At 35.1% G+C, this 11247-nt stretch overlaps 1 protein-coding gene across 1 annotated transcript; it reads left to right on the forward strand.

The window, feature by feature from the left end:
* Window positions 1-213: 213 nt before the first annotated feature.
* Window positions 214-10188, forward strand: LOC124943950 (valine--tRNA ligase, mitochondrial 1). Its single transcript, XM_047484405.1, has 22 exons — window positions 214-264; window positions 1175-1228; window positions 1357-1419; window positions 1525-1587; window positions 1677-1849; window positions 2143-2215; window positions 3687-3752; window positions 3845-3928; window positions 4180-4257; window positions 4338-4421; window positions 4551-4630; window positions 5029-5086; window positions 5175-5477; window positions 5587-5757; window positions 5952-6151; window positions 6548-6950; window positions 7228-7479; window positions 7570-8070; window positions 8230-8336; window positions 9207-9306; window positions 9413-9558; window positions 9826-10188. The coding sequence occupies exons 1-22, from the start codon at window positions 214-216 to the stop codon at window positions 10007-10009; spliced, it is 3294 nt and encodes a 1097-aa protein (XP_047340361.1). The 3' UTR covers window positions 10010-10188.
* Window positions 10189-11247: the final 1059 nt, after the last annotated feature.

Below are 11247 nucleotides of genomic sequence, written 5' to 3' on the forward strand. Positions count from 1 at the left end.
CCTTCAGAATGACCTCAAAGTCCTTTATATAGCGAGTCTTAGTCAAGCAAGTGGCTACGACAATTGTATCAAGGGCAACTATCATTATTGACATTTGTTTTTTAACCGGATTCTATTCGTTTAGGGTAGAGTGACGACTTAAGACTATAACCAAAATGATCACCTTATCTTGTTGATTATTTTGACTTTTGGTTTGTTCGATTTGGTTGAGAAATGGCCAAGCTAGAACTTCTTTCTTTCTACCTTATCCGCGACCATTTCGTGGTGATCCAGCGAAAAAGATGACAAGGCTTGCGTATGAGAAATCGCCATAAGCGCGGTCATTGGTTTCACGATTAAGGCGACGTTGGGCAAGGTTTAACCATGCCTCTATGGGTTGATCGAAGGAGGGCCTGTCCCTTTATTTGTCTAGGCCTTGTCTTTTACTTAGATTAGGCCCTTTCGAATGTCTGAGTTTGACCCGCTTTGGCAATATTGGATCCAATCATTTGACTAAGTCTTGTTTGATTTTAGTCATTTGTCCTATGCCCCATTTGTTTTTTTAATTCCTACAAAATAAATATAAATTAAATTAGTGCTAAACATATATCCCCTATTTTTAAATTAGTCGAAATTATTATTATTATTATTTTTTATGTATTTAATTAAAATTGGAGACATATAATTCAAGTGTTTACAAATATATGATTTTAAAATTTTACTAATTTTTAAATTATTTATATTTTACATTTGTATACAAGACAATTTTTTTTATATTTATAAATAAATGAATTATTTTAATTGATGGTGTAATTATGAATTTTTTTCTATTAATTTCCTTTCTAAGGCCCATCTATCGATGGTACGGGCCCAGTTAAATAGAGCTAGGTTATTTAACGATCTGGGCTCCGTTTGGATCCAAAGAATTGAGAACTAGGGTTTTGAAAAAAAAAGCGGCTGTATCAAACAAGTCTTACCCTTCCTTGCTTCCATTAGAGAAAGCTTAGTCACTGCTGAATTAGTCTATCATTTTTCTCAAAGGCTATATCAAAGTGTTGAAAATCTATATTGTTCTTGTATCGAAATCATACGGTTTGACATTTGATTATGGTGAACAATCTCAGATTGCGTATTTTCTTTCTTCGATGTTTTCTTTTTTCTTGTTTTGATGCATATTTTTGATCAATTTGCTCAGGTTGAAACAGAAACGGCATCTTCTGTGTCCGAGAATCAAATTATGGAGCCAAAGGTTAGTAATAGATTGTTTCATTTCTGTATTATCATTACATGCAGTTTGAATTCGTATTTTTGTTAGTGAAATTGAGTTAGTTTTGATTTGCTTCGAAATCTTATGATTAAGTATAATTGAATCTTTAGGTGGAAAATGCTTCATCACTATCAGCTGAAGAACTTGAAAAGAAAAAGAAGAAAGAAGAAAAGGTAAGAATGAGCATTTTAAGGTTATATACTGATGTGCCTCTATTTGATTACTGCTAGAGCTATTACGCCCAAAATTTGAATTGTAATTTGCTTATTTGGTGGTAGGCAAGAGAGAAAGAGTTGAAGAAATTGAAAGCAGCTCAAAAAGCTGAAGCGGCTAAACTTCAGGTAACAACCTTATATTTATATCAGCTATGGAAAATTTATTTCTTCTAGCATAGGAGTTCTGGTCAAGCAGTAACATTGTATTTTTATAGGCCCAACAAGCAACATCAACTGTTTCAAAGACAGCAAAAAAGAAGACCGCAAAGAGAGAAGTTACAGAAGAAAACCCTGAGGATTATGTTGATCCAGAAACTCCCTTGGGGGAGAAGAAGCGTCTTTCATCTCAAATGGCAAAACAATTCAACCCAACTGCTGTGGAGAGCTCGTGAGTTGTTGATTTTTACCCCTCAAAATGTTCTATGTTTAGGCGTTTCTTCTCTAGTCGAATTCCCAAAGATAATTTCGTTAATACCCTATTGCATAAAGAAGCCAAACCCCCACCAAATAGCTGGGCTACATGCCTTAACTTCCCAAAGGGTTGCAAAACCAATAGAAACAATTGCTTCTTAGAGAGGCAGTTTCCTAGCCCATAAATACAACTTTTTCTTTTTACAAAAAGGTTAATGTCTTATGTTTGTCATTTATCCTGTGAATAAATTTGTCTTCCAATCACATTAGGTGGTATTCATGGTGGGAAAAGTCCGACTTCTTTGTGGCAGATTCCAGCAGCACTAAGCCACCGTTTGTTATCGTAAGTGATTTCTCAAATTTTGGCATACTCTTAGGTTATCAGTTCTGTAGAAACATGAATACTCCTGTCAAGAATGCCGTAGATGAACTAAGTCAAATAGAACATTCTAAAGTTTAGAAATATATTATCAAGCTTATCAACAAAACATTACTATTTCTAAAATTTTACAAAGAATGAGTTTCTACACAACTTTGTGTGACAAGAGTGGTGACACATTTAGTATGTGTAACCGCAGGTCATTTAGGACTCTCATTAATGTATTTTCCATTTAAAAAAAAAGAAAAAGAAAAAATGAGTGTCTACATTTCCCCTTTTATGAAATTCAAAGAAGAACCACAGTTATTGCAAGAGGTTACATTATCATGTCAGAGCTGAAAGGAGGAACAACCATAGAAAAAGGATAAGCAATAGTATGACATAAATAATACTCTTACTCGAAACCACATAAGGAAGTTGGTGCATCCATTTACCCAAGCACTCTTAATACTCCTCTCTGTTGCTGGATGAGATGATTTAGAACTTATGCCCTTGAAACTCAACAAACCCTTCAGCATCAGATGTACTATACTTATGCCAACTCCACAAAGGCCTAGTGGCATCTAGAAACATGAGTTACGTTGTGAAACTGGATTAAATAAATTATACAAACATCATATATGCTAGTTGGATCTTCATCATCTCTCTGATCTGTAGATATATTATTAATGATATTTTTGAACTCGCTCAATTCTTCTTTGTTCTTTCCTATTCTTTTGAAATTTGAGTCCATTGCAAAGAGTCTATGCCATTGGTTATAGTTCCAAACTATTGAATGGCACTGTATTTCGGAGGTAGTTAGGTTTAGTGCAATGTTTATGCTTCCATTGTATTTACGCATTAATGGTCTCCCTATTTTGCAATCATAGTTTGAGGTGTTAAGAATTCTCCCTTCCTTATATTTTAATGGTCTGTTGTATGATGTGATAATATAGATTTGTAGTATCAGATATTTTTTGCTTTTTTGGAATTTTCAAAGTTGAATTTAAAGTTGCCTATCTCCACATTACTTTAGTTTATTTTCTGGTATATTGACAACAACTTTGTTAGTCTGAAAAAACTGTGACTTTATTGTTATGAAAATATTTTAAAATGTTATATTATTTGGATGTTTAAATGTTTCATGATGGAAACACACATGTTTTGCACTTGCAGAAAAGTTGATCTGTTTATTGTTCTCATATCTGAGTATCTCATTATGCTCTTGTAGAATTTTATATTGAAAAATTTGAACTATGTGATTGATTCCGTTATGTATGCGAAATTACCATGGAACTATGAATTCATTGATCTCATCTGGAAATACTCTGGCTATGTTTTGTTGCATCGACTTATTAACCCCAATCTAAAGAGATATGGGATTAATATGTAGGAAGATGTTCCAATATTCAAAGAACTTGGTTGTATGTAAATGTTATGTTTTCTACTGTTGTAGGTTCTGCCTCCACCAAATGTTACAGGAGCTTTACATATAGGGCATGCTTTAACTGCTGCTATTCAGGTCTGCAAATTATATTCCTGCTCTTTTGCAGTTGATGTTTCTCGCTCACCCCATACTTATTCTGATTCACTTTCAGTTTCTTTTGAATGCAGGATACTATAATCCGATGGAGAAGGATGTCTGGGTATAATGTTCTCTGGGTGCCAGGAATGGACCATGCTGGGATAGCAACACAGGTTTTTGATATTCATTTTTATTAAATGTAAATGCTTTAGGTCAATGAACATAAGCCCGTTTCTTTACTCGTCTTGAGGTTTTTAACCATCACTTGGTCCTCTATAAATCTTTGACAACCTGAATAATAAAGATCGGAGCAAAGTTGGAACGTAAAAACTAAAGACTTGCTATGCATAAAATTGTTCCATTCACTTTATTTTTGTGTCATCTTGTTGCTTATCCACAATTGCGTATATTCATATGTCAATAGGTGGTTGTGGAAAAGAAGATAATGCGGGAGAGAAAGTTAACAAGGCATGATGTTGGACGTGAGAATTTTGTGGCTGAAGTGAGTCCCACTGTTATAAATCTGGTTTCATTTCATAGATATGCTAGTTTATCCTCTAATCTGGGAATATTTGATGGAAGGTCTGGAAATGGAAGGATGAGTACGGAGGGACCATACTCGGACAGTTACGTCGTCTTGGTGCATCACTTGATTGGTCTCGTGAGGTAAGACACTGATCATTTTTGCATGATTTAAATGTTGGTGGGACAACCAGAAATGTTATATTTCCATTTTATTCCTTGCAATTTAAGTATGCACTTTCTAATTTTGTTACCTACATTACAATGGAACAGTGCTTTACAATGGATGAGCAGCGATCTAAGGCTGTGACAGAAGCCTTTGTGAGGCTTTATGAAGAAGGTCTAATATACAGGTACCATTTATTGCTTTTCTGTTTATTTTCTATACAGTGTTTATGTAATATAATTCCTTATCTGGCTTGATTGGTATCCCTTGTCTGTAGAACCAGGCCTCTTTGCTTCGTTTAAGTAATATAATTCTTGCCTTTTTCAGTATTTTTCTCATTCCTCTATTTTCACTTTTGTTCTTGGGGAAAGGAGCATAAATCATGAGTTAGCCGCTTGCATTGCCTGCTATATTCAAATTCTCCATTTATTATTTTGATAGACTATCAAACTCCTTTCATTTGGTTGTTGGATCTCTTTTTACTTTTCATGGTGAAACTCTTGCTCTCTCCCTCCATTCGTTGTCACAATATCTATTTGTTCACAAGAGATAATATTAGCATATTTGACTTGACGAATGTATTAGGGATCTGCGTCTGGTCAATTGGGATTGTGTATTGCGAACGGCAATATCTGATATTGAGGTAAGTTTCGTCTATAAAACTTCAGACATCGCATTTTGTATTATTTATATTTGTGTGCCTCAATATTCCTTTTCATTTTCGTACTCAGGTTGACTACGTGGATATTAAAGAAAGAACGCTTCTAAAGGTTCCTGGATATGACGAGGAAGTGGAATTTGGAGTTTTGACTTCATTTGCTTATCCGTTGGAAGGAGGACTAGGTGAAATTGTTGTGGCTACAACCAGAGTGGAAACAATGCTTGGTGATTCAGCTATTGCTGTACATCCTGATGATTCCAGATACAAACATCTTCATGGAAAATTTGCTGTCCATCCATTTAATGGAAGAAAGCTTCCCATAGTGTGCGATCCAATACTCGTTGATCCAAGTTTTGGAACTGGTGCTGTAAAGGTATTGATGTCTCTTGAAACTAAGGATGTTGCCATGTTGTTATTAATTAATACATGTCTTTGCGGTAGCATTTTGCGATGCTGATGATACTAAATGAATGTTTGTGCAGATTACTCCAGCCCATGATCCCAATGATTTTGAGGTAGGAAAACGTCATAAACTTGAGTTTATCAACATCCTTGATGATGACGGGAAAATAAACAGTAATGGTGGTAAAGAATTCCAAGGAATGCCTCGTTTTAAAGCCCGTAAGGCTGTGACTGCAGCTTTACAAAAGCAGGTAAAACTACATACACATTTGCATATGTTCTTCCATTTCTTGTTCTTTTGTTTTGTCTGTTCTCTTCAAATGACTGAGGAATGGGTTCTTGTTTTTATATACTTAACCTGTATCCATATATATATTTTTTAAAACTTGTATGAAAAACTAATGACTGTCTATTTTCATTATGCTCTACAAATTCACATTTACAGGGACTATATAGGGAATCAAAAAATAACGAGATGCGCCTTGGTGTATGCTCCCGTACTAATGATGTCGTGGAGCCTTTAATTAAGCCTCAGTGGTATGTTAATTGCAAAAGCATGGCTACAGATGGTCTTAATGCCGTCACTGATGATGCAAATCAGAGAATTGAAATCATTCCAAAACAATATGTTGCTGAATGGAGGAGGTACAGCTTTTATGTGGAATGCATATCCTTATCAACAAAAATAAAAAATATACCATGAATTGATTATACCTCCATTTTCATTTTGCAAATGTGTTGGTTAGAAAGTGACTTGTACTAAACCAAGATGAATTTGTCTTGGAAAAGGTGGTTTCATCATATGTGACAAACTAAAGCTTAATTTCCCGGATTTAAACAAACACCCAAACTTGCAAGGAAGTCTGGGAGGATATCATCTGTACTTAAGATTATATTTGACCTATATGGCTTGTGGAAAAAATGGAACTATCTTTCACTTTCTTATTTTAGATTTGCGATATTCATGAATTACTTCCAGTGGGACTGCTGATAACAACTAATTTGTTTCCTATAAAAATCTTATTGTTTTTAATTTCATAGATGGCTGGAAAACATACGTGATTGGTGCATCTCGAGACAGCTTTGGTGGGGTCATCGTGTTCCTGCATGGTATGTTGTACTGGCAGAGGATGAACAGAAGGAACTTGGTTCATACCAAGATCATTGGTTGGTTGCCAGAAATGAAGAAGAGGCCCATACTCAGGCTGCAAAGCTATTTTCGGGGAAGAAATTTGAGATTTTCCAAGATCCTGATGTTCTTGACACTTGGTTTTCGTCTGGACTTTTCCCTTTGTCTGTTTTAGGTTGGCCAGATGAAACGGCAGATCTCAAGGCATTTTATTCTACATCTGTTCTTGAAACTGGACATGATATTCTTTTTTTCTGGGTAGCCAGAATGGTGATGTTAGGTATGAAGCTCGGAGGTGATGTACCTTTCAGAAAGGTAAACATATATCTTATAATTTAGTTTCATGTATTGGCAACACTTATTTTCGTGTTATGTTGCATATCGGCCATAATTTGGTTGATACCTCCTTGTACTTTATTATTCTTTTCTTCCCTCTCGTTCTGTTGAATGTTGATAGTTAAATTCCCTAAAATGTTCTCATTTTTACCCTCTGAAAGTTTCAAGGTCATCATAAGTGTGTGTCCATTTTCCTTAAGTGGAACTCTTTTCAATGTTTAGAAAAGACATAAAAGATATAATTTGATTATTGCAGGTCTATTTGCATCCCATGATTCGTGATGCACATGGGCGAAAGATGTCAAAGTCACTAGGAAATGTTATTGATCCTCTTGAAGTTATCAATGGGATATCCCTGGAAGGTCTTAACAAGAGACTGGAAGAGGGTAATTTGGATCCTACTGAGCTGAAGGTTGCAAAAGAGGGACAGTCAAAGGACTTTCCTAATGGTATTCCTGAATGTGGCACAGATGCTCTTCGGTTTGCTTTGGTCTCTTATACAGCACAGGTAAATAACTGTTTAATTTGTCTCTTTCTTGCATTTTGTATATTTGTTTTGTTTGATTTGTAGTAACAGTTCTCATTTCCCTTTCTCCAGTCTGATAAAATCAATCTTGATATTCAACGTGTTGTTGGGTACCGTCAATGGTGCAACAAGCTCTGGAATGCTATACGATTTGCCATGAGTAAACTTGGAGATGGTTATATTCCGCCAAAACAAATATCTCCAAAAGCTATGCCATTTGTTTGCCAATGGATTCTCTCTGTACTGAATAAAGCCATTTCTAGAACTGTTTCATCCTTGGATTCGTATGAGTTCTCTGATGCAGCCAGTGCTGTATATTCATGGTGGCAATTTCAACTTTGTGATGTCTTTATTGAATTAATCAAGCCTTACTTCACAAATAATGACCCCAAATATGTGTCTGAGAGGGGTCATGCTCAAGACACTTTATGGACCTGTTTGGATTATGGACTCAGGCTATTGCATCCATTTATGCCGTTTGTTACAGAAGAACTGTGGCAGCGTCTTCCTTCGGCTAGTGGATCTGTGAGGAAAGAATCCATTATGATCGCCGAATATCCATCAGTAGTTGAGGTGAGGATATTCCTTCAGCATGTTATTTATTGTTTTTTATAGCTTTCAACTTTACATTGTGTGTAACAAGCTGCTAAAAGATATAAAAATGTTAAATGCATTCTGCTTTGTTATCAATGAGTTTTTTTATTTGTTGAACTTTTCTTTATTGTGTTACAGAGTTGGACAAACGAGAATGTTGAACTTCATATGGATGCAATTGAGTCCGCGGTAAAATCACTCAGATCACTAAGGGCATTGATTCCTGCAAAGGAAAGGCTACAAAGGTGAGTCTTGTTGATGATGTTTGTTATCTTGTAGACTAATAGCCTTGTATTAAATATATAGGGGAAAAGCGAAAGCTGCAATTCCACAACTTAAAATGATTTAGAATATTGTAGTACATCACTAAGAAAAGTACTAACAAATTCTTAGTCTTTAGATTTAGAATATTCTCCTAGTAATGTAAGACCAAACATATGACATGAATTGTGAATTAATCCATCCTCCCATTTAATGCCCCATTTGGAAATACTGTTGTACCATTTCTGTACCCTGAAAATTTTCCAATTGGGGCCATAGTTTCAACTCCCTCAATCTGGTTGATTGTTGTTTTGAGAGAAGCGGTTTATCTGTGCTATAGCTATGCAAGGAGAAATAGCAATCCTTCCCAATATGCCAGTTAAAAACTGCATGTTTTTATTTGCAAACAGAAAAATCCTTGTATTACAGATATTTTTAGTAACATCCTGAACATGTTCTCATTTTCAAAAGCAAAAATATACATAATAAAGCCTCATTATAGGGTATGGCTCTGGGTTCGGAAAACAGGTTGGAATTAGCATTGTTTTCCTTGCCTGACCGATCAGTATTCTTCCGTGACATATATGTGCCAATTGCTTGGTTTTGATTCTGGTATTAATTAAGTCTGTTTTATTTACACTACTATTGTCTCTTTGTGAACAACTGGTGCAAGGTGAAATTGTCATTTCTAACGTGCAACATGTTGAATGGAGTATATAATATATATTACTAGGGTCTGATTGAAGAACTATATTCATTTGTTGCTGTTGCTGTGTGTTTTCGGAATGACTTGGAAGTTTGATTGATTCTAGAATTGACTGATTACTGATTAATTGAACTTTGCTCTATTTCAGGAGGGCAGGATTTGCACAATGCAAGTCAAATGTGATAGAAGAAGTTATAAGAAGTCATGAATTTGAAATTTCGATACTCGCAGCTTTATCATCACTTGAGGTAGGCAGATTCTTACCCTGGTCTTGCATATATTATAAAAAATGTTAAATCTTTATTTCATTGTATTTTAGTTACTAATGCTCCTTGTATAACAAACTTTCGACAGGTTCTTCGAGAAACTGATGCTGCGCCTTCTGGCTGTGCTGTGTCTGTTGTTAACGAAACACTTTCTGTCTATCTTATGACTCAAGGAACTATCGATGTTGAAGCAGAACATGAAAAGCTTCTAAAAAAGGTGGCTGATATTCAAAAGTAAGTATGCCGATCACATTATTTTTTTTCTCTCTTATTTTATAATTCGGTTGGTACCTATACACAGCAGTTATAAGACCCAATCTAGTGCAAAAGCTACATTTTATGGCCGAATTTGAAAACACTTAGTTTTAGAAATGGGTTGATTGATTATCCTAGTAATTTTCTGTTTTGATATTGTAAAAGTTGATTTATCATTTCAAATATGTTACATATTGCCCATTTAGAATCTAACCCGTTAATTTTGTTACAATATGTAAAAAACAGACAAAGGGATAGCTTGCAGAAGATGATGGATGTTTCGAGCTACAAAGAGAATGTCCCACAACACATTCATGAAACCAATGTTACAAAGTTAGCTACTCTTATGCAAGAACTGCTCTCTTTTGAAGAAGCCAAACAGCACTTAGAACGTCAAATTTCCGCAGACACAGCAGCTAATGACATTTAAATTTCCGCGGAGAATACTTGAGAATCGAAAAGATTTAACATAAATTCTCAAATTTCGAGTTATTTTACATGTTTGTTTGTATTTTCTAACTCCTTGGATTATTGTTTTGTGAAAAGCTATCAAAAGCTTGTAATGTACCTTTTTTTTATTTATATTGAAATACAATAATTTGTTTTGCTCAGTTATTTGAGGTGGAATTGCTTATGGTGAGAAATTAGGTTATCATAAAAAAATCGTTGGTAATTTTTTATTTAGTTGTAGGAACATGATTTCTCAAAATCTAATTTGAATTGATTTGTTTAAAATAAAAATGGGACAACATATTTGTTGGGTCAGCTCATTTGACAGTTGGGTCTAACAAATTAATAAAGCCCATTAGGGCATATTTAATTAAAGAAAAAAACACAGCAGTTTTTGGGTAGTTTTTTTTTCTCTCTCTTCCAGCAGTTCTTCTCCATTGAAGAAGCAATTCCTCCATTGCAGTTTCTGATTTCCTTTATCTCTTCTCCATTTGGTTAGCCATCTTTAGCAATGATGATAATGTATGTGAATGACAAGTTAGGATGAGGTCAATTGATAACTTTTGTTAGATTACCTCTAGGCTTGTATTGAACTACATTGTATACCCATTTGATATAATGGATGATTTAAGTGGCCGAAGTGTTCCGTGGTTTTACCTAACTTGGGTTTTCCACGTAAAATCTTGGTGTCCTGCTCTCTGTTTGTTTGATTGTTTGATGCTCAATTGTTTTGGCTGTCTATTTGATTACACAAAAGGGAAAAAGAATTGTTAGGCCTTGTTGTAGCTTGTTTATTTCTGAATTGCTAAACAGGTGCTATTATTCGATTTCTCCAACAAGGGAACTCACTAAGGGGTCTTTGGTGATAGCTAAAGGAAAGAAGGTCGGTTCTCTTTATGTGACAGAGACTAAGTCTTACGGGGGAGAAGCAAATGCAGTTAATGATTGTTCAGCACAACTTTGGCATAAGAGACTTGGTCACTTAAATCAGAATGACATGCAAGTTCTCTCCAAAACAATCGATCTCCAGGCTTAAAGTCCATAGATTTGAAGACATGCACAGATTGCTTAGTTGGTAAACAACATAGAGTTTCCTTCAAAAGTTTCTCTCCATCTAGGAAACCCAATATCCTAGATATGGTTCACACAGACATATGTTTTATGGATTCCTTGACTTTAGGTGGTGCTCATTATTACATCACTTTTATCGATGATTGC

The sequence above is a fragment of the Impatiens glandulifera genome, chromosome 6 (assembly GCF_907164915.1).
Source record: "Impatiens glandulifera chromosome 6, dImpGla2.1, whole genome shotgun sequence".
Classification (NCBI taxonomy): domain Eukaryota; kingdom Viridiplantae; phylum Streptophyta; class Magnoliopsida; order Ericales; family Balsaminaceae; genus Impatiens; species Impatiens glandulifera.

Bases quoted from the DNA above. Each gene is read 5' to 3' on its own strand.
- LOC124943950 (XM_047484405.1), top strand. From the start codon at position 214: ATGGCCAAGCTAGAACTTCTTTCTTTCTACCTTATCCGCGACCATTTC. The intron at 5,478-5,586 runs GTATTGATGTCT...ATGTTTGTGCAG, and splicing joins TTGGAACTGGTGCTGTAAAG to ATTACTCCAGCCCATGATCC. The intron at 8,071-8,229 runs GTGAGGATATTC...ATTGTGTTACAG, and splicing joins AATATCCATCAGTAGTTGAG to AGTTGGACAAACGAGAATGT.